Here is a 24,760-nt window from a genome sequence, read left to right as displayed (position 1 = left end):
AATATCCGTGGGAAAGCCAGTACTGGAATCCATTTATTTGTAGAAAGTCCCTATAGGTATGAACTAGTTCTTCAGAGCCTGTGACTTGGAGTCCTGGGGAAATTTGAGTGGAATACCTTATTTTTATAGCCCATTCCCTATTAGGAGCTGACTTTTTTTTTTTTTTTGCTTTCCCCACTTTCTACTCTGGAAGTATCCTTAGTGGCGTTACACCAAGGAATTATCTTTAAATATTTTCTTTCTGTATATTGCCCCAGGTAGAAACTCCATCATGTGCTTTGTTGATACCAAAGTCCATTTGGTTTCCACTTAAGATTTTGGCCTACTTTGTCCATGAGTGACGCCCCAAATCCCCATGTTTTTGTCCTGGCTCTGCCATTACTTAATTGGGGTAATTGGGGCCCTTGCTTGGAGCTGTTTCCTTCATGTTAAAAACAAAAAAAAAATTAAAAAAAAATAAACCTTGTGTTGGTAAATCTAAGGGATAGAAAGGAATGGACATAAAAGATTGTAATAGGTCAAGATGGGACTTTCCTAATAAGAGCTACAGAAACCCCATTTTGACAGTATCTTGGCTTGGTGTAAGGCTCATGAAAGGGAATCTGTTTATTATACTATACGTGGGTTAAGCTGATCTACACTGGATCAGGTCAGCATTCACTCAAGCTGGTGTACCAGGTTTTCTCTTTTCCATGGTCATACTTGTGAAACTTGTAAAGGTTCTGCCATCATGAACCAGACCAAACCATCCACCTTATTTTAATGGCAGTGGATCTGTTTTCCTTTAATCTAAAAACCTTAATTACCTTTTTTCTAGTCTCCCACCTCCAGCCCATTCCATATCAAGTGAGCAGGTTCATATTTCTCTGCTTTATCTACTCATCTCTCTTCTAAGAGCCTGAATTAGTTTTTCAGACAATATCATTCTCAAGAACTGGAAAGCAAGGAGTATCAGACCTGCAAAAAGAATAGGTATCTAAGAGTGAATGAAGCTAATTCTTTATTTGGAAATAGAAGCACAGCTCTGAAAAGCCAGGTAATGATCATGGTCAGTGGCAATGGTTTACCCACAATGTAAAAGTTTTGGGGCTGTGCCCTAGGTTTTCCCAGAATGCCTTATAATGCCATCCCAAAACATTAAGCATTCACTCATTCCAAGTCTGAGGCTTTTATCTGCTCAGGCATGGCATCTGCAATTGATGGGTACTCTGACCACAGACATTCTAGTGCCTATGACAACAAGAACCTGTAGCTTGTAACGGAATTTCCAGCTTGCTGGCAACTTCCCGGAGGCAACAAAGATCTTTGGTAGGAAATCATCTCTTCTGTCCCCTTGGCCATGAGGACCGGCTTCAGGCCTTGACTCCATATCCATAGCAATGGGCACTTCCCCTATAGCTATTCCCTCCTGGGGAGGCAAGGAAAGAAGGGGACATTTTTTAAGACCCATTGGTGCCCCACTGTGTCCACCCAAGGCCTGGAGGTACCAGCTCTCTGTCCTCTTGGTGCCTTGGTGGGCCTTAGGTCTGGATGCCTACACGGCACTCTGGGCACCGGAAGTCAGCCTCCCTAGCAGCCTGGATGCTGCAGCCAACACAGGCCACATGGAACCAGACATCACAACCATCACACTGAACCCAGGCAACTGTTTCTTCTTCAGGCAGGCAGCAACAAGGGGCTGCACAGGGCTCTCCACCCCCAACTGCTGGGGGAGCCCTGGGCGTGTTCACTGGGTGCTTCCGAGGACGTCCACGTCGATTTCTGAACAAAGTGACACAAAAGCCAGGGTCACTGGAAACCTGTAGAAGCCTAGAACTTGCCCCTGGATGATCACAATGAATTTACACTAACAGTGAACTTGAATAGTAGAGCTGACTCAGGTCCTGCTGTTCAACATCTATCTCATCTCTGTTCACCTCCCATCCCCATCCCCAATCCTATGCCCAGAGCAGAGGGCCACCTCCCAGCCTGGGGGTCTAAAAAGGAACCAAAGGGAGTTTACAAATTGAGAAAGATCTCTCCACTTACCCACCAGGTGTCCGTGGGGGTGTCTCGACACGGAGCTTCTTCCTGGGCTCTATAAAGACCGATGGGGAGCCCTCGGGCATCTCTCCCTCATCATCCAACTCTGCCAACACTCGATGAGCCGATTTCCTCCGATTTCTTGGGGGTGGGGCAGAAGGGGTGGCCCCCACCTCTCTAGGGGGAGTGGGAACAGGCACGTTCTGTTGCCCACCCCCAGTCCGGGAGAAGGTGAGGGGCTGGGGCCTGAGCTTGCTAAGACTGCCGATGGAATTGAGGATCAGTGTGGCTTTCGGGGCAGGGGAAAGGGTGCTAAGAGGGCGCTGTGGGGCCCCCTGTGGGGGCAGCATAGGCCGGAAACAAGCTCTGGTTCCCTCTTCGCCACTAGACCGCGGGATGGTAATGGCTGCAAAATCTTGAGGTTTGACTCGGACTTGCTGAAACATGAAGTAGAACTCCGAAGGGCTGGTTCCTGGGGACCCTTCAGGGCCAAAGGTCACAAGGTCCCCATCACTCAACTCCAGTCTGTGACCCCTTGGGAGTCGGATATTATTGACCAAAGTCCCTGTTGATGGAGGGCACCAGATAGATACAGAGAATGACAAAAACAGAAATGACCAGAGTCAGGACTGGAGAAATCTGGCCTCCTTTGGTTTTTTGGGGAACATGAGGGAGAACATGACATCTGTCATCAAATTCTCACATTTGAAGTCCCTCAGCAGGTGACATCAGATATTAAGCTCCTTGTGAGTGGAGGACAAGTTTATTTTACTTATGCCCTCTCTCAGGGCACATGGAGGAAATGGACTCCTTCCTTCACTCTGCTGAGGTCCCACTGGAGTCCCATTCTCAGACATACTGTCACCCCAGCTCCAACACAAAAATAGTTATTGGCATACCTCAGACTATCTGGGTTGAGATCTTGGCTCCACCCTTCCCAGCTATGTTACCTGGACAAGTTAACCTCTTTATGCCTCATTTTCCTTGTCTGTAAAATGGGGATGATATTAGTGCTCACCTATATTTAATGCACCTGAATAGTGCCTGGCTCATACAGTAAGCACTAAGTAAATGTTGGCTACTACAGTTATCTAATCTCCACAACACTCTTACAACAGACCTTACTTACAAAGCCTTACATTTTACCTACGAGGAAACTGAGACCCAGAGAGGTAAAGTGACAGGCCTGAGTTTTCACCAGGGGACAGTGGCAAAACCCAGGCCTCTTGACGCTGACTGCATACAATTGCCTGCAAGTCAGGGAGTAAGACATATGCTCTGCTCACTAAAACATAATTCAACATATCATAACTGCCTTAAGACAAGAACAAGGTGTCTCAGCCAATTTAGAAACTGAGTCAAGTCTGAGCTTGGCCCCCAATGGTCCCAGAACATTCCCACTGTGATACTTCCCTAATGATGGCCCAGGCCCTGGATCTATCCAGCCCCTGTTTGGATGGTTCCAGCTAGGCAGGGACCATTGAGGGCCAACACTGCAGAGAGATTCTGACATTGCACACCTTTAGTGGGAAGACACAGGTCTGGACTACAACTGTCCATCCAACCTGATAGGGAGTTTGGGAGGCAGGCAGGGTCACTGTGGAGCCCCTTAATCATTCCAGCCCAGAACTGCAACTGCCCAGGAGCAAGACTGCCCGCTCACTGCTCACCTTGGCTGCTGTGGTCTTCCAGGCTGACCTTCCAATCATCACCCCGGCGCTCTGCGTGCAGCTCCGCATGGACTCCAGAGATGAGGCCAGGCTCCTGCTGGGGCTGCAGGGCCACATCACACAGATCGGCCCTACAACCCAAGCGATAGGTGCAGCCAGCCCCGCTAGGGGGGTGGAAGGTGTAGAGATCACCACCCCTGCCGCCCCCTATGCGCAGCAGCTGGAAGCAGGGCAGCATGGGCGGTGCCCCCCCCTGCACCACCTCTTCCACTTCAGGAGTCCATCACCTTTCCCACTCCTGAGCCATGCACGGTGGCCTAAGTTCTGGGCTGATGGCTTACTTTCTGTCTGATGCAAATTTGAGCTGTGCTTTGTGCAACTCTGAGCACAGGCCTGAGTTTTCACCAGGGGTCTGTGGCAAAACTCAGAAGAGAACCCAGACCGGCATAGTGCAAATTCAGAGTGCAAGGAGCCTAGGCATGCGATGCAAACAAAATTGTCTGGCAAGCAGTTTTGCAACTGAAAATTTCAGGGAAGGTCCCACTGCAACGCAAAAACGAACACGTCCTATGGCACTTTAGTTGAACCGGATCTTCAGGCCACAGAATATTCGGGGAGACTCAATCTGTGCAAGGCAACAATACATTAGGCAACTTCCAGAAAAATGCAAACTGTAGATGTGTGTATAGGGATTCCTGCTTCTGTACAATACTAACTTGTCACCTCAGTGTTCTTTGGAGAAAAGAAGCTTTTTCTTGTCAGACTTATCCAAAGAGAGTAACCCTTCTGCTCGCCCGCACCTCGCTCTTCAGGCCAATCCCTCGCTCTACCTGGTTATCTTGAACCCCAGTGGGAAGTGAATCCACTGTCGTCCCCCAAAAGGCAGTGAAAAGGGTCCCTACGTTCTCTAACAAAGCAGATCTAAACCCTGGAGGCTTCCCAGCTTCTCCGGCTGGGATAAAAACAGGGGAAAGAGCTCCCCGAGATCATGCAAGGCAAATCCAGCCTTTTCCCTCCCCTGCCCAGCCCAGTTTCCGATCTACCGCGGTGCAGTCTCCAAGTAGTCTCCTCTCCAGGCAGTGCCAGACTGTGCGGCGACCCCGGACCCCTCCGGCTCGGGCCCGGAGCTGGCGCTACCGCCGCTGTTTGACAGCGAGGAAGCCGGGGTCGAGAGGGGCGCGGTCTTCGCGCGCGGGCAGCACCCGCCTAGCCTTCGGAATTCCCGGGTCTGAACTCCGCGCCGAGCGAACCCGCCCCCTGTGCCACTCCTGATTGGCCAGCTCATTTGTCCTCTTCCCCTCCATTGGGCGGCGTGCTGGGAGTGTCCCTGATCTCCCGCCTTCCGCTTTTTCTGATTAGTTCACAAATTTTCCCGGGTTCCCGGAGTTGGGAGGAGCCGCCAGGGCGCGGAGACGTCCCCCAACGCTTTAATTGTGTCCGGCTTTAGACAGTACTGCGCCTGCGCGCATCTCTTTCTCTCCTACTTCCTGGGTGAAACCGGATTTTAGAGCCGCCCGCCAAGCATCCCGCTTTGCGCAGGCGCAGTCAGAGGCGGAGGCCGCGCCCAGGAGCGAGGTGTAGGGGGTGTGGCTAAAGGGCAGAGGAGGCTCTCGCGCTGGGTAAGGGACGTTCGGAAGTGTCAGTTGGGGGCGGGAGGGGGGTCGAGAGGGGGTACGGGGGTGGGTTCAGGGGTCTACAGGGGAAGAGGGGTACAGGGACCAGGTAAAGGAACAGATGAGGTGGCCCGAATGGCCTTAGAGTTCAGGGTCCAGGAGGGTAGACTCGGGTATCTGTAGGAGAGGCGGGGGGGGGGGGGGGGGGGGGGGGGGGGGGGGGGGGATGGGGTGGAGCGAGAACTGAGAACCTGCTAGAGTGCAGGGAAGCAATTGGGAGATGAGGGGGGAGTAAGGGATCGGAATAATTCCTTCAGGAAAAAATCCGATTAGGCTGTAGCAAGGGTGATAGGAATCCCAGATTGGGAGAAAATAGGTGAATTCTGGTGGGAGGGTGGGGAGACCTTGAAGAGACCTCTCTTGTGCTCTAGGACTCTGGAAAGAGGAGGGTAGGCGGCAGGAATGGCTGCAAAGGGCATAGTAGAGAGAAACTAAGGAAAGTTGATAGAAGGGTTTGGGTGAGATGTCAGGAAGCTGGTTTTTCTGCCAAGGGATCTAGGCTGTCTGGATTCCCAGGGGACCTGGAGAGTGTCCTGCCCTACACGTGGTCACATTCATCTGGGGCCAGGCCTTGGGCCAGTGCTGTAATAGGGAAGGACCGGGCGTCATGGCTTGGTGGTGTCTGGATGGGCTTCCTGGAGGCCTTGCTGAGCCATGGAGAGAACTCTGGAGATTGGGCTCACAGCCCCTGCACTGCATACCTCCTTCCTCACCTCCGACCAGGAACGGCAGAGACTGTAGGAACTTGAGGAGGGTAAAGGCTCTGCCCAGAATTCTAAGAGTATGAGTAAAGACTAAGAGCTCTTTCTCAACCTGTCTCAGTTAATTCCCTCTACCTGATGGTTATTGCCATAGTTCTATCAGGAGCCAGGTTGGGTCAAGCAAGTGATCTTTGGGTATTTCCTACTTGGGAAGTTACTAAAGGATTATGATTTTGTTATTGTAGGGCTTTCTCTTTGGAAGGTGGCCTGAAAATTGATCTGGGGTGTCCTTGTTTCTCCTGTTGTCCAGGAAAACATAGATGACTGGACACAGAATCTAGAGACTTCAAGTGATGTGGAGATGTTTCGACCTTCAGGTCAGTGGGACCAGGCAAGGGGACTGATGATTGTCTCTCCCTCGGAAACTGACCATTTTTGTCATTGTGTGTGATTCCTCAGGTTCCACTGGGCTGATTCCCCCATCCCACTTCCAAGCTCGTCCCCTTCCAACTCTATCAAGAATGGCTCCCACCTGGGTCTCAGACATTCCCCTGGTCCAACCCCCAGCCCATCAAGATGTCTCAGAGAAGCGGCCAGACCAGAGACCTCAAATGATAATGTGGGAACAGGATGTTTCTGGCAATGTGCAGGAGCCAGGGCGGAGAGGCAGGTAGGGATTCATTGTTGCTCTTTCCTTGGGTTTTCTTGCCAGTGAGCCGCCTTTTTTTTTTTTTTTTTTTTTTTTATGTTTATTTTTGAGAGAGAGAGAGACAGAGAGACAGAGAGAGAGAGAGCACAAGCGGGGGAGGGGCAGAGAGAGAGGGAGACAGAATCCGAAGCAGGCTCCAGGCTCTGAGAGGTCAGCACAGAGCCCAACGTGGGGCTCCAGCTCATGAACCTCGAGATCATGACCTGAGCCAAAGTTGGATGTTCAACCGCCTAAGCCACCCAGGCGCCCCTCTGCTGACCCTTCTTCACTGAAATAGATTCCTTACCCTGTTGCAGCCCTTAGTTCCATAATTTGTGCATTTTTGTATAAGCAGTTACTGGAGCTTATAATGCATAAATAACAAGGCAATGTGCTGGATGGGGATAGCAAAAATGAATGAGATACTGATATCAATGAACTAAAAATCCTAAGGGAAGAGGTAGATTGACCAACAACCGACGGTAGGTAATGAGCATAATATGAGGCAAGACAAAGAAGTGCAAAGTAGGAGTATAGATAGACTGTACTATGGTAGTATGCATTTATTCTGATGGAGTGCTTGCCATTAGAGCCGGACACGCTATTTGTCGATGTTATGTCTGTAAAAATTCTGATTCTTGTTCTTGATATTTCATGTGTGTCTTTTCCCAAATGTACTGGAATGTCATTCTGACATTTTGCTCTGGAGTGGGATTGCAGGTGGGTCCACCTTGGACCCTGTCCAAGAGGAAGGAGCATGATGACAAAAGAGGAACACTGGAGTGGGGGTCAGGAGACAGAGACTGCTGCTAGTTTGGCTACCAACTAGGGTCCTTTGGCCAGTCACTTAATGTCTCTAGGCTATAGATCCCTGCCAGTTTGTTTGTTTGTTTATTTGTTTTTAATGTTTATTGATTTTTGAGAGAGAGAGAGGAATGTGTGTGCAAGCTAGAGAGGGGCAGAGAGAGAGGGAGACAGAAAATCCAAAGCAGACTCTGCGTTGTCAGTGCAAAGCCCAACATGGGGCTCGAATCCACAAACCATGAGATCATGACCTGAGCTGCAGTCGGACACTCAACCGACTGAACCACTCAGGTGCCCCGATCCCCGTCATTTTGAAAGAAAAATCCTGTGGTTCTGGGCCTCAGTGAAGGAGTTGCATCAAGAGCCATGTTAACATAAGCTGGTTTAAACTTTACAAGATACCAGTAGACTATGTAATTTATCAATGTGCTATCAACTCTTCATATGGTATATCTAACGCTCAATAAATGCTTTTAACTGATGCCTGGTCTCACTCTATTGATACTGGAAGCCATGACCTCTCTTCCTCTGAAACTTCCTCAAACTTTTCCTTGCCCTTAAATCAGAATTCAGAAATCTCTGGGTGTCTTCCAGCCTCTCCATTTCAAAATGTGTGGCCTGATGATGTGTGCATTTGATGTTTAATGCATCTGCCTGTACATAGCTCTCTCAACAGAGGTCATATTCCATGATCTCAGCTAGCCTTTAGGTCCTGTGAGCCCTGATAGTGGACCTAATCTGCTTAGTAGGGGCATGATAAATGACAACAGTGATGGAAGTGCAGATATCCCCATGGCCCAACTTCATCCCCCTCATCTCCACACACAGGGCAGAGGGACCCTCTTCTGTCTCCGTTTGTCCCCTTGGCCACCCTCCCAGCACCAGAGACAGGTCTCACTTGTGCTAACCTGTCTTTGAAGGTCTGTGGAGCTAGAGGGGTCACAGGCCTTGAGCCAGCAGGCTGAGCTGATCTCTCGGCAGCTGCGAGAGCTGCGGCGACTTGAGGAGGAGGTCCGGGTCCTGCGGGAGACTTCGTTGCAGCAGAAGATGAGGCTGGAGGCCCAGGCCATGGAGCTGGAGGCTCTGGCTCGGGCGGAGAAGGCTGGCCGAGCTGAGGCTGAGGGCCTGCGTGCTGCCTTGGCTGGGGCTGAGGTTGTCCGGAAGAACCTGGAAGAGGGGAGCCAGCGGGACCTGGAGGAGGTTAAAAGGCTGCACCAAGAGCAGGTGAATGTGGGGATGAGAAGGGTTCGGCTTCACAATGGTGAATGGGGCAAAAGCTTCCCAGCAAACAGCAGTTTTCGCAGATCAGGCCCTGTGAGCAGTGGAGTGATGAGATGTTCGGTGAGGGCGAGAGAGCAGATGATCTGGAAAGAGGGATTTGGCTGTTTTGGTCTTTATCCAGATTTCACTTTTCCCCCCAAGACTCAGGTGACCTCCACCACCTGAAGCCCTCCTTCCCCTTCCACTAGGAGGTAGTTTGTCTTTCTACTTCACTCCAGGTAACCACTTCGTGTGGGAGCATTGTGGGGGTGGTGAGGAGGGTGGGAGAGAGGTCTTAAGGTGGACTGGGAAGGGGAGATGATTCAGTCAGCAAGCCTTGCTCAGTGTTTACTCTTTGCCATCTCTGAGGAGATAGGAGCTGGGACTCTGGGGAGGGCAAATTAGCCTGAGTCCTTGTGGGTGAGGCTGACAGCCTAGTGGGGGACATGCACATTCAACGCCTAATTCAATCCTAATTCATTCTTTGCAACTGGGAGAAATGCTATGCAGGAGAAGGACAAGGGAGCCCTAATATGGTCTGGGGGGTTAGGGAAGACCACCCTAACCAGTAGACATGCTAAGAAATGAAACCATGGGTGAATCTCATTTTTTTTAAACATAATTTATTGTCATCCATTTTTTTTTTAAGATTTTATTTTTTTAAATAATCTCTACACCCATCATGGGCTTGAATTTATAACCCCAAGACTAAGAGTCACATGGTCTACCTACTAAGCCAGCCAGGCGCCCCTGGGTGAATTCCTTCATAACCTCAGATTGGGGAAGGCTTTTCTACCTATGAATCAAATCCAGAGCCATTAAAAGACTGATACATTGGCTTTGTAATATTAAATTTAGAAATGACAAAATTAAAGATTATATACAGTTCATATCACAGGAAAAGGCTAATGTCCCTCATATGCCTAGAAATTGACAAGGGAAGGGTAGCAATCTAGCCAGAAAATGGACAAAGGAGATAGTTCAAAGAAAAATATAAATAGCTTTTAGATTTATGAAGAATGCTTCATGATAAGAAATTGTCATTTGTGCTAAATAGGAGTTGGCTGGTTAGCTGGCACATGGGGAGGTGATGGGAGCTGGGCAACATTGGTAGCATGGGGGATATGAGGAGGCCAGAGGGGCTTGAGTGCTGGAGATAAGAGAGGCCCTGGATGGTGTGTGGACAGTGAGGCCTCGGGGCCTGTTCAGAACTTTGTACTTTACCTTGAGAGCAATGCGCAACTGTTGAAAAGTTTTCAATAGGGAAATGACATGATCAGATTTGTATTTTATGTCTAAAAAGACCAGTTTTATGGGGCACCTGGCTGGCTCATTTGGTAGAGCGTGCGACTCTTGATCTTGGGGTTGTGACTTTAAACCCTAGGTCCAATGTAGAGCGTACTTAAAAATAAATAAAATAAGAAGACCAGCTTTGTGATTTAAGTCCAAAATGATCACTTCATGGTATGGACATAGGGCTGGAGGGGGCAGAGTCCTCCCTTCCTAGAGCTGCCTTTCCAACAGGGTGTGGCAGAGAGCTGTGTGGAAGCAAGATCATTCCAGATGATGAATAGGTGGTAGGATGGAGTGGGTGGTAGGGGGCCTAGGGAGGCCTTCTGAGCAGGTGACATCGCCCGAGGTCTGAAGAGTTGGGGGAAGCCAAGCCTCAGGCAGACTCTGCTGTGGGAAAGAGCTGGTTTGTTAGTGCGGAAGGGAGGGCATTGTGGCTGGAGCAGAGTGGGCAGTGGAGAGCGGTAGAAGCTGAGCTCAGAGAAGTGGGCAGAGGCCACGGTAGGTCAGGCTTCACAGGCTGAGGGCAGAAGATGGGTTTTGTTGTCTGTGCCATGATAAGCCGCTGAAGGCTTTTTTGTTTTTTATGTTTATTTTTGAGAGAGAGAGACAGACAGAGCGTGAGCAGGGGAGGGGCAGAGAAAAGGAGACAAAATCTGAAGCAGGCTCCAGGCTCTCAGCACCAAGCTGGACATAGGGCTCGAACCCAGGAACCATGAGATAATGACTTGAACTTAAGTCAGCTGCTTAACTGACTGAGCTACCCAGGCATTCCAAGCCACCAAAAGCTTTCAAAGACTGGTCAGGAGTGTGTTGCTGTTGTACAAGCCAGAGATGAGGGTGGCTTGCTAAGGTTAGTGGCGGTGGAGACAGAAGTGAAGGGGGGAGACTGGCAGGAACTGCTGATGGATTGGAAGGTAGATGGAGGACAGTGAGGACTCTCCATTTTGCCATATGCAGTTGGGTGATTTGCTCGGTTGTTGTCTAAGGTCACAGAAGGTAGGGGTGAAGGGACAGGGCCTGAGCAGGAGCGGATTTGCCAAGTCCAGATGTAGTGAGCTGGCTCCTGCTGTGCCCTCTCTTCTCTCCACAGCTCTCCTCTTTGACGCAGGCTCATCAGGAGGCTCTTTCTAGTTTGACCAGCAAAGCTGAGGGCTTGGAGAAATCTCTGAATAGTCTGGAAACCAGGAGGGCAGGGGAAGCCAAGGAGCTGGCTGTGGCCCAGAAGGAGGCTGAGCTGCTGCAGAAGCAGCTGAGGTAAAGGGGGGGTGGACTTAAGGGGGACCTGGTGGTTGGTGGGTGTGGTGGGTCTCCAGGGTGCCTCACCGATTGCTGCCTTATTCCAACCTCAACCCTAGCAAGGCCCAAGAAGATTTGGAAGCACAGGTGACCTTGGTTGAGAATTTAAGGAGATATGTGGGGGAGCAAGTCCCTCCTGAGGTTCAAAGCCAGACCTGGGAATCAGAGCGACAGGAGCTTCTAGAAACTGTGCAAGTGAGTGAGTACAGGGTGCCTCTGTGTGGGGGCTGGGCGTGGGATGGGAGGGCTCAGGGATCAGATCCTGGGATGGGAGTGGCCCCCTGAAGAAGAGCACAGTGCCCAGGAGCGAAGGCAGTGCTGTCGAGGGGCAGCGTGCTGCCTGCTGCATGAGGGCCTGTGTGGAGGTTCTACAGAGGCGGTGGCTCTCGCCCTCCCTCTCCCATACGCAGCACTTGCAGGAGGACCGGGATGGCCTGCACACCACAATGGAGCTGCTGCAGGTGCGTGTGCAAAGCCTCATGCACATCCTTGCCATGCAGGAGGAGGAGCTGGCCAGGAAGGTAGGCCCCTGGTGGCTCTCTGTGTGTGGGAGGCGTTCGCATGCTGCCAGAACCTCCTGGGATCTTCTTTTCTGTGAACACTTCTTGCTGTGACTCTTGCTGCTTGGTCGGGCCAGACAAAACAAAACGACACCTCACCCCCTTCCTCTGCCCCCACCAGGAACCCACACTTCCACCCTTCCTCCACCCCGCAGGTTCAACCTTCAGATTCCCTGGAGCCTGAATTCACTAGGAAGTGCCAGTCCCTGCTGAAGCGCTGGCGCGACAAAGTGTTTGCCCTCATGGTACAGCTGAAGGCCCAGGAGCTGGAGCACAGAGGATGCGTGGAGCAGCTGAAGGGACAGGTTGCTTGACTCTCGCTCTCTTTCTCTCCATATTCCCCTTCCCCCCCCCCCCCCAACCCCTGGCTCCTTACATGAGGGATGCTACTTGTCCAGCAAAGATTTATTGAGTGGCTACCATGTGCTGGGAACATAGCCCTGAACAGAGACAAGTACTACTGTCAGAGAGCTTGCATTCTGGAGCAGGGACCCACAACAGGCAAGCACACAATTAGATGATGTCAAGGAATTATGTGTGCTTTAAAGAAAAATGTAAAAGATAAGTGACGGAAAGAGACCATGGCGTCAGCCGGCTTTAGGTAGGATGGTCAGGAATGGCTTTTCGGAGGAGGTGACGATGCCCAAGGATGGCGGCGTGGGCAGTGGCAGTGAGTCTTTGTGGGTATGTCACAGGTGGTTCCTCAAGGGGTGGGGGGGCACATGGAACATGCTTCTGAAAGGAAACCTGGACTCAGACTCCATTCTCAGGAACCCAGGCTCATCTCCCTGCATGATGTTCTCCCGGAGACTTTGGCACCAGCCCCTTCATTCCCAGTGCCCCCCTCCAGCTTTCCGCTCCAGCTGTGCCCTGTCCCACATCCTCTCCTCCCACAGGTGGCAGAGCTCCAGGAAAGAGTTGTGGCCCAGAGCCAGGAGCAGGCCATCCTGCAGCGCTCCCTGCAGGACAAGGCCGCAGAGGTGGAGGTGGAGCGGATGGGCGCCAAGGTCTGTGTCTGAGACAGGCGGAGCTGAGGGAAGTCAGGGATGTCCCCGGAGTTGGGAGGGGACCCCTCTTTTCACTGTATCCTTCCCAGGCCCTGCAGATAGAGCTGAACCGAGCCCAGGAGGCCCAGCGCCGGAGGCAGCAGCACACGGCCACAGCTGAGGAGCAGCTGAAGCTTGTGGCCAATTCTGTCAGCAGGTATCTGGGGTGGAGGGTGGGTGGAGTAGCATTTCTGCTTCCCCAGCTTCCTGGGCACCTTGGAGGTTAAGAGTTTCAGGCAAGAGGGGCTGGAGAGCTGGCCATTGGAGGATGCAGGGCTAGAGGTGTGTAGCCCTGGAAAAGTCCCTGTGCTGGTTTTCCCCTGGGGCAGCCTGCTCCACATTCATCAAGGGTCACTTGTTATGACTCCCGTGCACGTTTGGCTGGAGGCGAGGCTGTGCTTCCTCCTGTAGTTCAGCTCCCCTGGGAGGATCTCCACCTTCAGAGTTGTTCGAGGATGGAGAGTGTGGATACTCCATCTTTCTTTCTTTAAAATTTTATGCCCTGTTTAGTTCGAACCACGTTTTAGTCTATTTTATTTTATTTTATTTTATTTTATTTTATTTTATTTTATTTTATTTTCTTATTTATTTTTTAATTTTTAACATTTATTTATTTTTGAGAGAGAGAGAGAGAGAGAGAGGAGCAGAGAGAGAGAGGGAGGGAGACACAGAATTCGAAGCAGGCTCCAGGCTCTCAGTTGCGGATGCGGGGCTTGAACCCACAAACTGTGGGATCATGACCTGAGTGGAAGTCAGGCACTTAACTGACTGAGCCACCCAGGTGCCCCTCTATTTATTTTAAAGCTGCACACCTACTGGCTTATTTGATATTCCATCTGAAATGTATGCCAGTTTCCTTTTCAATCAATTGCAAGTCTGTGTCTCTCATACCAACTTCCTAGGATTTTACTTCTTGACTCTTGTTTTATAACCTTTAGAAAGACCTCTAAAGGAGAAACATACTTTCTTTGTGTGGGTAACAGCCCCTCCTCAGCTTTGGACTTTGGGATACTGAGGTGGCCCTCACAGTGCTCCTGGCACGGTGCCTGGCTTGTCATCTACACTCTGTAAATGTTTACCATTACCATGAGGCTGTTCTGAATGGATCACGTAAGAATATTGGTGTAGCAAAATTGTGGTGCCGGAAAGGTCCTTGCCCAACATCACCTTCTATTGGATTTGTACCTGGAGGACTAATTTCACTTAAAAATTATGAAAAACTTCCACTTTGCACGGGATTGGAGAGACTAGTTATAACGAACCACCCCAGATTCAACTCCCTGCATGGGCCTCCTGTCCCCAGGAGAGCGGGAAGGTATGCTGTACACAGGGTTTTACTTTGGCATCAGGACATCACTGAAATGGTTGTTGCTAATGATTGGTTGCCAAAAAGTCCACGAGGCTTAAAACAACCCCGCTCAGATTATTGCCAGGTTTGTTAGATAGTCTCTAGATGGCCTGGAGACCTTGTCAGAAAATGGCTTTAAGGGGCACGTGGATGGCTCAGTTGGTTAAGCATCCGACTCTTGGTTTCTGCTCAGGTCATGATCTCACGGTTGAGTTCGAGCCTCGCATCAAGCTCTCCACTGACAGTGCGGAGCCTCCTTGGGATTCTCTTTCCCTCTCTCTCTCTGCCCCCACTCCCCCCAATAAAGTAAATAAAAACTTGAAAAAAATGGCTTTAATAAGAGCCACAGGAGGTGTTGGAAGCATCTGCTCACACCATTTTTTAGATAACTGATCTCTGCTGTGCTGCTAGAGATATAACTGTCAGCCTTTGTCATTCATTTATTTTCCAATTGGTACAGACTTGGACTCTCCTGGGGTATTCCACCCCTGCCCTGAGATGCAGGTCCTCCTCCCAGCGGGGGCTGTGTAGGCTTCTCAGCTTTCATGCACCACGCTGGTCCTGCTTTGGGCACAGCCAGCTGATAAAGCACGGGTATCTGGCCTTCACTGGTATCAAGGAATTGTTGGAGAGAATAGCTTTGATCTCTAATGCATACCAGTGATCAAAAACTAGGTTATGAGAAATAAACCTTGCAGGTTGCTTGAAAAGATACACAGTCAGGTAATGCTTTCTTGGGGTGAGGGCCCCTTAGAAAACTGATGGAAGTTATGTACTCTGTTTCTTAGGAAAAGTGCACCTAAATGCTGTATACCCAGATGTGGCATACAATACCAGATTACCAAAGCCAGGAGACATGTTCAGGCGCCTGCAGGCAAAAAAGTCCAAATCAGCTAGAGATTAGCCAGCTTTATGGCACTCGTTGTAGCCTGTGTGAATCATTTGTACTGAACTCTACTGTGTATATGGGCTCTGGGTCCAGATGAGGTATGTGACCCCATGAAGCTCATTCTTGCTCATTACTGCAAGGCTCTTGTTAAAGACACCGATTGTGAGGACCCAAATGAGAGCCTTACTGTAGGTTTGGGGACCAAGCATAGCTGTGCTGTCCTTATGAGAAAGGGGATCATTTTTTTTAATGTTTATTTATTTATTTTGAGAGAGAGAGTGTTGAGCAGTGGAAAGGGGCAGAGAGAGGGAGAGAAAGAGAGGATCCCAAGCAGGGCTCCGCATTGTCAGCGCAGAGCCCCATGAGAGGCTCGAACTCACGAACCGCAAAATCATGACCTGAGCCGAGATCAAGAGTCAGACACTTAACCAACTGAGCCACCCAGGCGCGCACCCCTCAACTGGATCATTTTTATCTAACACACACCAAAGGACTTAGGCTCTCGGGTTTTCTTCCTTATTTGGCTAAGGAGCTCAGGCGTGACTGGCGGGACAAAGAGTTGGTGCTCCAGCCCTGGCTTCAGCTTCTCTTTTCCCTGCTATGTTCTGCCCTTCCCTGCTCCCCACATGTTAAGCAGTAGAGGATAGAAGTTGTCCCTACAGGTCACATCAAGTCCTTTTGGGAATGAGGTGGGGTTGAAGTGTCGCTAACCTCATGTCTTCCTCAGCTTCCAGACCTGGCTCCAGAGCACCGTGGCTGACATGGAACGGGCCACCACACGGCTTCCCAGCCTCAGCAGCCGAGTCAGCTATGCCGTCCGCAGAGTCCACACCATTCGGGGTAGGTAGGGCAACTGCCAGACCCACTGTAGCCGTCTTCCCCCATCTTTTTCATCCCACAACTGTCCCCCTGCCTACATGCCACCAGCCCCTGAATCTCTTCCCCTTACTCCCCTCTTCCCTTTTCTCCTCCTCGAACTCCTCTCTGTTGTTCTCTGCCTTTTCTCCTCCAGGCCTGATGGCTCGAAAACTGGCCCTTGTTCAGCTGCGCCAGGAGAGGTGAAGTTTAGGGCACTTTGAGGTGGATGGGAAGGAGTTAAGGTGTTGTTTGCTGGGACCCCAAACAATGAGGACTGAGGAGGGATGGGGGCTTAGGGATCAGGCTGGGTGATTTCCCCTCTTTCTCTTCCCTGCCCCAGCTGCCCCCAACCCCCACTGGCCACAGATGTGAGCCTTGAGTTGGAGCAGCTGCGAGAAGAACGGAACCGCCTGGACACAGAACTGCAGCTGAGTGCCCATATCATCCAGCGGGAGGTGGGCCAGGCCCGGGAGCAAGGTACTCTTGGTCCTGGAGTCCTTGGGCTGAAGCACAGGCCTGAATTGGGTGCCTTGTGGGTGGAGAGGAGGGAAGAGCTGGGGCCTGGCAAGGGGAGGCCTGTGAGTGCTGCCTCTTCCCAGGGGAGGCGGAGCGGCAGCAGCTGAGCAAGGTCGCCCAGCAGCTGGAGCAGGAGCTGCAGCGGACCCAGGAGTCCCTGGCTAGTGTGGGGCTGCAGCTGGAAGCAGCTCGCCAGGGCCAGCAGGAGAGCACACAGGAGGCTGCCAGTCTCCGACAGGAACTGACCCAGCAGCAGGAGATCTATGGGCAAGGTGTGCCGGAGGGGAAATGGGTTTACCCTGGAGGACTGGGGGGAGCAGAGAACCAAGGCTACCCCTGTCACACCCCATTTGCACCTCCCCACCCCCCCAGCTCTGCAAGAGAAGGTGGCTGAAGTGGAAACTAGGCTTCGGGAGCAGCTCTTAGAAACAGAGAGGAGATTGAATGAGGCTCGGAGGGAGCATGGCAAGGCAGGTGAGATTTGCTGGGATGCACATGGGCTTCTGGGGAGATTCAGGAAGTGTTGGACGTAGGTTTTTTAAAAGCTGTTTTGGTAGTATGCAAATAATGAAGTTATCAAGAAATGGCACAAATTCTCAGGTGGTGAGCACACTCAGGTAGCCAGTGCGCGTATCAAGCACTGGCATGTGACCAGCCCCGAGCCTCCTAAGCCCCTCCCAGCCACTCTCCTTCACAAAGGCAACACCCATCCCAACCTCATACCAACAGTTACCCCCAATTTTTTTTTTCCCATAACACAATATGCATTTATTCTCTCACAGCCCTGGAAGCGAGAAGCTAGAATTCTGAACTCAAGATGCACACAGGGTTGGTGCACACAGAGCCTAGAGGCTCTAAGGGACAATCTGTTTTATGATCCTCTCCTGCCTTGTGGCAGTTGCTGGCAGTCTTTGGTGTGTAGGCACATCATTCCATTCTCTGTCTCCATCTTTACATGGTGTTCTTTCCTGTGTGTGTCTACCCCCAACATTTTTTTTCAAGTGTTTTATTTATTTTTTTTGCAAATTTTTTTTGTTTTTTTATGTTTATTTATTTTTCAGAGAGACATAGCTCGAGTGGAGGAGGGATGGGGGTGGGGTGTGGAGAGAAAGAGAGAGAATCCCCAGCAAGCTCCAAGCTGGCAGTGCAGAGCCTGAGACAGGGCTCAAACTCAATGAAACTGTGAGATCATGACCTGAGCCAAAACTAAGAGTTGGACGCTTAACTGACTAAGCCACCCAGGAGCCCCTCAAAGATTTTGTTTTTAAGTACTCCGCACCTAACATGGGGCTTGAACTCAAAAACCCAAGATCAAGAGTCATGCTCTACCTACTAAGCCAGCCAGGAGCCTCCCCCCAACTTTTTATTAGGAAAAAGTTCAAATACCTACACAAGTTATGAGTCATGTAATGCCCACTTGTATACCTCTAACTAGATGTTAACAGTTAATTAATCTTTTTCAATTAAAAAAATGTTTATTTTGAGAGACAGCAGGGGAGGAACTGAGAGAGAGGGAGAGAGAGAATCCCAAGAAGGCTCCATGCTCATCAAGGAGCCAAACGTGTGGCTTCATCTCACTGCTATAAGATCACAACTTGAGCCGATATCAAGAGTTGGATGCTTAGCTAACTGAGCCACCTAGGTACCCCAAGATTTTATTTTTTAGGTAACCTCTACACCCAATATGGGGCTTGAACCGATCATCAAGAGTCACACGTTCTGCCACCTGAGCCAGCCAGGTGCCCAGCAGTTCCTAATCGTTTGCTACATTTGCTCTATCCATATATACACATACACTGATACATGCATATTTTGGGGAATCATTTAAAATAAGTTACAAACATTATGACCATTCAGCTGCACCTCCTACAAGGAGGAAAATTTCCTACATAACCTCAATATGATTGTCACATTAAGAACATTAATTGCACAAAATCTAATATCCAGTTCATATTCAGATTTCTCCTAAGTTCAGGGATGGGGAAGGTACTTTGGGTTCACAGGACCATAGGGTCGTGGAGCATTAGCCACCAGACCGAAGAGACAGTCCTAGAGCATAAATGGCTTCCCTGAGCCATAGAGCTGGGGGCCCGGTGTTCCTGCCCATCATTCTAGTACTGTTCTCATGGTGCCTCTTTGCCTCTGGGCTGCCCCACACCTGTGCCCTCTGTGCCCCGGCTTCCACATAGTGGTCTCCCTGCGCCAGATGCAGCGCAAAGCCACCCGGGAAAAGGAACGGAACCAGGAGCTCAGGCGCCTGCAAGATGAGGCCCGGAAGGAGGAGGGGCTGCGGCTGACCCAACGCCTGCAGGAGCTAGAAAGGGACAAGAACCTTATGCTGGTAGGGGATGGCAGAGACCAGGGCCCTTCTTGAGCTGGTGGGGGAGCAGAGGTGTAGAAGAAGGAGGCTCGGCTCTGTCTGGGCTCGGTGGCGTTTAACCCTCTCCTTCCCAGGCCACCTTGCAGCAGGAGGGTCTCCTCTCCCGTTACAAGCAGCAGCGACTGTTGGCAGTTCTTCCTTCCCTGCTGGATAAGGGGAAATCTATGGAGTCCGGCCCCAGGGCCCCAGGGTCTTCAGCACGTGTGCCTCCAGCAGTAGCACCCACCAGCAGAGAGTCCATAAAAGGTAATGGTCGATGTAGGAAGGGACACATGAGGGGGACTTTAGCAATCTTTCCTCCAGGCACTCTTTTTTTTTAAAAAAAAATTTTTTTTTTCAACGTTTATTTTATTTTTGGGACAGAGAGAGACAGAGCATGAACGGGGGAGGGGCAGAGAGAGAGGGAGACACAGAATCGGAAACAGGCTCCAGGCTCTGAGCCATCAGCCCAGAGCCCGATGCGGGGCTCGAACTCACGGACCGCGAGATCGTGACCGACTGCGCCACCCAGGCGCCCCTTCTCCAGGCACTCTTAATGCATGAGCATTGTTCTCCATGACCCTTGGAGGCCCAACAACCTCTCTTATCCATGCCTGTCTTGGGCCAGAGAACCCTCTCCCTCATAACTCTCCCATCCGATGCCCTGTTCTCTGCGCGGTAGTTGCAACAGCCTTCTCTTGGTGGGCTCCTATCCCTTGGGGTCTTCTTTCCCAGGATCGCTCTCTGTCCTGCTTGATGATCTGCAGGGCCTGAGTGAGGCCATCTCCAAAGAGGAAGCTGTTTCTCAAGGAGACAACCAGAACTATCCTCCTCCAGTCTGCCTCTGAGCAGTGGGCACTCTGAGCAGCTGGGGGCTCAAGGTGGGCGGGGAGGATCTTGGAGAAGTGGGGTGGGGTAGGGAGGTCAGCCAGCTGCCCTCATGGACACGAGCTACCAAGATGTCTGTGAATTCTTCTATGGCACAATAAAGATGAATACAGTAGGAGCCATGTTGTCTCTGGGAATGGAAGGGAATTCTCCCAGCAGCCATCGCTTTCCAGAAAATGTGAGGAGTCCCACACAGCTATTTCTCTAGGTGGTGCCTTTTTCAAAACCCCTTTTCCTGGGCTGCTTGGGAAGTTTTTTGAGAAGCTCCAGGTTTTCTTTATTCTCAACTTTTTTTTTTTTAATTTTTTAATGTTTATTTATTTTTGAGAGAGGGAGACAGAGTGCAAGTGGGGGAGGGGCAGAGAGAGAGAGAGGGAGACACAGAATCGGAAGCAGGCTCCAGGCTCAGAGCTGTCAGCACAGACCCCGATGTGGGGCTTGAACTCACGGACCGTGAAATCATGACCTGAGCCTAAGTCAGACGCTTAACCGACTGAGCCACCCAGGCGCCCCTCAACTTTTGTTTTAAAATTCTTTACCTCTTGGGGTGCCTGGGTGGCTCAGTCGGTTTAGCGTCTGACACTTGGTTTCGGCTCAGGTCATGATCTCACAGTTTCTGAGTTCGAGCCCCACTTCAGCCTCTCTACTGTCAGCACAGAGCCTGCTTCAGATCCTCTGTCCCTCTCTCTCTCTCTGCCCCTCCCCCACTTGCACTCTCTCTAGAAAAAGAAAAAAAAAACCCAACTCTTTACCTCTGGAAGATAATCACTGTCAGGAATGAGGAATATAAGACATCACTCATTTGACAGGAATCTCAGAGCTAAGGCGGTGTCCTTGTTCAGAGGCATTCAGAGGCTGCAGTGGTGGCTTGACGGGTGGGTCCCTGCTCCCACGGCACTGACATCAGGGCAGGGGGGACAGATGATGGACAAGTACCTAAGTGGGCAAAGCAGCATTGCCATGAAGAGAAGACACATACAGTGATGTGATAGAACCTGACTGGGGAGAGACGGCTAGATGAGGGGACAAGAAAGGCCTTGAGGGGGAGATGTGTGGAGACCTTTGCTGCGGAAAGCAAGCAGAGGAGCCACACCGGCAGCACTCCAGAAGAGTCCTGCGGAGGACAGACAAGCACAGAGGCCGAGTGGGAAGGGAGGACCTGGTAGAGGGGATTTTATCTAAGTAGGAAGCCCTTGGAGTAATTTAAAGCTGGGAAGCAGCCACACAATTAGGCTGATTTTGTTGTTGTTGTTGTTGATGTTTAATTTTGAGAAAGAGCATGAACGGGGTGGAGGGACAGAGAGAGAGGAGGACAGAGGATCCAAAGCGGGGTCCTTGCTGACAGCAGCAAGCCTGATGTGGGACTTGAACTCACGAACCAGGAGATCATGACCTGAGCCAAAGTCAGACATTCAACCCAGGAGCCCCTAGGGTGACATTTTTAAGAGTTAGTTTGGCTGGCTGTGGAGGATGGGGTTTCGGTGCGGGGAGGGATGAAGAGTGGGGGCTAGGAGGGTACTGGGGGCTGGGGAGAGATGGGCTCCAGAATGGGGAGGTGGGTTGGGCTTGGCTTGGGGAGTGTGGGGGGGGAAGGAGCAGAATGAAGGGTTCAAAGTGACACCACTGTCCCTCACTAGGAGGCAGCAGATGAGGTGGGGAATAGCCTGGGGAGGAAGGGTGTTCTGTTTGGAAGGCTTTCTGAGAAGCTCACTAGACCTTCAGACCAGAGGAGGCTTTCCTGAGGAAGAGGTTCTAAGGGGGTCTCTGAGAAACTTCGACAAGACTTGGACCAAGGCTTAAAGTTCCCAGGCAGTGGGGGGCCACAGAGAGCTGGCACCAAGGACCAGGGAAGCAGTCACAGGGGCCGGTGAGCAGGGTTCCAGAGAGAGGAGGAAGAGGCTGAGATGACTGGGGAAGCAGAGGCAGGTCCCTCCTAAGCCTCTGGGCTGTGACTGATGGAGCCTGCTCTGGGGTGGGGAGAAGGAGTCAGAATGTCCTCATACTTCTCATCTGTCATCACCCCAGTTGGCTTCTGGATGAAATTCTTCAGATGTCACTGCTTGGGAGGCCCCCTGGGTGTCTGATGAAGGCACATGCTGGAAAGCAGTCTAGAGGGGAGTGGAAGTTCCAAGGGTAAAACTGAGTCCCAAGGGGGAGGCTCGGGGTGCTGGCTGAGACCATCCCAGCTGCATCCTGTGTGTTTAAACAGGAGCAACTCTCCCTGCTCCTCCCCGAGCGTCCTGCCTCCCAGCCCCTGTAATTATACTGCTTCCCCACGCAAGGCTTGCTCCCATTCCTTGGCTTCCAATGGCTCCAAGGGATGAAAGGTAGAAGTCCCTGTGATTACGGAGTTGAGAGCTGGGTATTGATTGCTTCAGGGTGTGTAGGGAGGAGGATGTGAAAACAAGGGTGGGGTGACCAAGGTCTAGATCATTGATAGAGCTGGGGTGGCTGGGTCCCAAAATGGGGGGGGGGGACTAAAATGAGGGACGCCACCGTCAGAGGTTACACATCAGCCATGGCCTTCCAAACGGGTTTGACCAGTTAGGTTCTGATGGGATTCCTTGTGTCACTGGGCTGGCCCCTCCCCAGAGATTGGACACCTCCTCTCACGCCTCCCCTATAAAGTCTCTTGGGGTTCCCAGGCACCTAGACTCAGCCCACCCCCAACTTTGGGGGCCAGGAGATAGCCATGATGTTCAACTGGAAGCTACTGGGGATCCTGGTCCTTTACCTGTATGCCGTAGGTAAGCCAGGAGTGCAACCTGGGTTGTTGGAAGATGGTCAAGTGAGGTGAGGGTGAATTAGATGCATAGGGATGGAGGAGATTCTGGGTATTCACGTGAGGAGAAGAGTTAAGAGGTTGAAGGTGATGTAGCTCAATGTTTTTACTGGTTCAGGTGTAGGTCCATGTGGCAATTTCAATCAGAATCCAGTTGTATAGGCAAGTATTCTTCACAGCTGAGGACTGTGTGAAAGAGGGTGGGTGTCACTGCAGAGGCTGGGATCTGTGTGCCACATGGGCCCAAGGTGTAAATGGCTTTGGAGGTACAGACCAGCACAGAGACCGTGCTATTGGGGGTCCCAGCCAGGGTGGATGGAGCTTATATCAGGTCCTGTCAATTTAAAGTTGGTCAAGTTAGGGGTGCTTGAGTGGCTTAGTCAGCTGGGTGTCCGACTCTTGATTTCAGCTCAGGTCATGATCTTATGGTTCATGAGATTGAGCCCTGCACTGGGCTCAGCACTGAGTGTAGAGCTTACTTAAGATTTTCTCTCTCTCAAAAAATAAAGAAAGTTGGTCAAGTTAATGATACCAGATAGGGTTCTTATGTCATTTTAAGATCAAAGATACACTGTAAATGTGTAAAGTTTCTTTGAGAGTTACTTTTTAAAAATTTATTTTCTTTTTCTTTTTTAATTTTTTAAAAAATGTTTATTTTTGAGAGAGCACAAGCCGGGGCAGAGAGGAGCTGAAGCGGGCTCCGTGCTGACAGCAGAGAGCCCGATTTGGGCCTTGAACTTGCAAGTCATGAGATCATGACCTGAGCCAAAGTTGGATGCTCAACTGACTAAACCACCCAGGTGCCCTCCCCCCTTTTTAAAGTTTATTTATTTTGAGAGAGAGAGAGAGAGCAGGGAGGGGCAGAGAGAGGGAGAGAAAGAGAGAATCCCAAGCAGGCTCTGGCACTGTCAGTGGAGAGCCTGATGCAGGGCTCAAAGGCACCAACCCTGAGATCATGACTGGAACCGAAATCAAGAGTCGGATGTTCAACCGACTGAGCCACCTAGGCACCCGAGTGAGTTAACTTTTGAGATGTGTTTGTGGTGTCAGCTCAGGGTGTGGTCTATCTCAGAGATGCTATGCCTTCTGAGTCTCTAGCTGGGGGAGGAGGGATCTGGCCCTCATCACCTTTTACCTTTCTCCTTCCACCTCCACAGGCATCTCAGGCAACGGAGACCACCCCTCTCACCCACCCACAGAGGCTGGAGAAGAGGATGGGTCCCCAACATTGCCTCAGGGCCCCCCAATCCCTGGTGACCCTTGGCCAGGGGCACCCCCTCTCTTTGAGGACCCTCCACCTCCTGGCCCCAGTCGTCCCTGGAGAGACCTGCCTGAATCTGGAGTCTGGCCTCCTGAGCCCCCAAGAACCGATCCCCCTCAACCTCCCCGGCCTGATGATCCCTGGCCAGCAGGACCCCAGCCTCCAGAACACCCCTGGCCACCTGCTCCTGAAGTGGACCATGGATCTCAAGAGGAGCCAGATCTTGACCCACCCCGGGAAGAATACAGATAGAGGGATTCCCCAGAGGCATCTCAGTGCCCTCCAAGCCCATCTGAACCCTTCTGATTCCCCTTCAGTTCTCCCCAATTTATCCTCCATTTCTTTCCTCATTCTTTCAATTAATTCTGAATTCTCAGTATTTCCTGTCCACTTTTGAGTTCCGCCCACATTTCCCCACCAGTTTTCTCTGACAACTGAAGCATACACCCCTACCTCATGTCCAGTCCTCCCCCAGTACTTGCTTCCCAACTTCCTCTTTCCCACTCCTGCCCCACACTGTGTTTTCTGCTGCCGCCTGGTGGCCTACAGCTGCAAACTATCAGGAGACCAAAACGGCGCTTCCATGAAATGGAAAAATAAAAACCATGTTTTCTTAATTTTGAATCTAGGCTGCTTCTTTGCCAATGATTAGGTCTTTGAATATTGAGATGCCTTCCTCAGAGCACAAACATACAGAGATCTGGAAGTAATATGAGTTCCTGGCTTGCCCATAATTATGCATAAGGATGTGGAACTCAGCAGAAGGAAGTTGGAAATGTAACTATCAGAATTACAAGGGCATTCAGACCCACATTTCTCCCATTCTGGAACCCCTATTTTGGAGAA

General features: G+C 51.0%; 2 protein-coding genes across 11 annotated transcripts; one reads left to right on the top strand and one right to left on the bottom strand.

Annotated features, from left to right (window-relative positions):
* Positions 1-20: 20 nt before the first annotated feature.
* Positions 21-5,084, bottom strand: TCF19 (transcription factor 19). The gene is made up of 4 exons (XM_030315036.1): positions 4,736-5,084; positions 3,693-4,317; positions 2,029-2,587; positions 21-1,761 (listed from the first exon to the last, which is right to left on the bottom strand). Exons 2-4 carry the CDS (start codon positions 3,928-3,930, stop codon positions 1,521-1,523), a joined length of 1,038 nt encoding a protein of 345 aa, XP_030170896.1. The 5' UTR covers positions 3,931-4,317; positions 4,736-5,084; the 3' UTR covers positions 21-1,520.
* Positions 5,085-5,211: 127 nt separating this feature from the next.
* LOC115513698 (psoriasis susceptibility 1 candidate gene 2 protein homolog) lies at positions 5,212-24,516 on the top strand. 10 transcript variants are annotated; one of them, XM_030315028.1, is made up of 19 exons: positions 5,874-6,119; positions 6,377-6,443; positions 6,526-6,736; positions 8,479-8,782; positions 11,202-11,365; positions 11,467-11,602; positions 11,818-11,928; positions 12,123-12,272; positions 12,864-12,974; positions 13,064-13,170; positions 15,978-16,090; positions 16,263-16,308; positions 16,449-16,585; positions 16,708-16,896; positions 16,997-17,098; positions 18,814-18,965; positions 19,079-19,250; positions 19,719-19,864; positions 23,811-23,896. In XM_030315028.1, the coding sequence occupies exons 1-18, from the start codon at positions 5,973-5,975 to the stop codon at positions 19,829-19,831; spliced, it is 2,532 nt and encodes an 843-aa protein (XP_030170888.1). In that variant the 5' UTR covers positions 5,874-5,972; the 3' UTR covers positions 19,832-19,864; positions 23,811-23,896. The 10 variants fall into 10 exon arrangements, 9 of the variants coding, with proteins under 9 accessions (XP_030170887.1, XP_032449022.1, XP_030170886.1 ...); XM_030315027.1 differs by lacking the exons at positions 5,874-6,119; positions 19,719-19,864 and adding an exon at positions 5,212-5,311 and having other exon boundaries at positions 23,811-24,516; XM_032593131.1 differs by lacking the exons at positions 5,874-6,119; positions 23,811-23,896 and adding an exon at positions 5,213-5,311 and having other exon boundaries at positions 19,719-19,989.
* Positions 24,517-24,760: the final 244 nt, after the last annotated feature.

The sequence above is a fragment of the Lynx canadensis genome, chromosome B2 (assembly GCF_007474595.2).
Source record: "Lynx canadensis isolate LIC74 chromosome B2, mLynCan4.pri.v2, whole genome shotgun sequence".
NCBI lineage: Eukaryota > Metazoa > Chordata > Mammalia > Carnivora > Felidae > Lynx > Lynx canadensis.
Note: the sequence above shows the minus strand (reverse complement) of the source record. Positions and strands in the feature narration are given on the sequence as shown.

Coding starts and splice junctions, on each gene's coding strand:
- TCF19 (XM_030315036.1), bottom strand. CDS start 3,930: ATGCTGCCCTGCTTCCAGCTGCTGCGCATAGGGGGCGGCAGGGGTGGT. Junction 2,588..3,692: donor GGAAGACCACAGCAGCCAAG/GTGAGCAGTGAG, acceptor CTCCATCAACAG/GGACTTTGGTCAATAATATC. Junction 1,762..2,028: donor CCCCCACGGACACCTGGTGG/GTAAGTGGAGAG, acceptor CACTTTGTTCAG/AAATCGACGTGGACGTCCTC.
- LOC115513698 (XM_030315029.1), top strand. CDS start 5,973: ATGGCTTGGTGGTGTCTGGATGGGCTTCCTGGAGGCCTTGCTGAGCCA. Junction 11,603..11,817: donor AGCTTCTAGAAACTGTGCAA/GTGAGTGAGTAC, acceptor TCCCATACGCAG/CACTTGCAGGAGGACCGGGA. Junction 11,929..12,122: donor AGGAGGAGCTGGCCAGGAAG/GTAGGCCCCTGG, acceptor TCCACCCCGCAG/GTTCAACCTTCAGATTCCCT.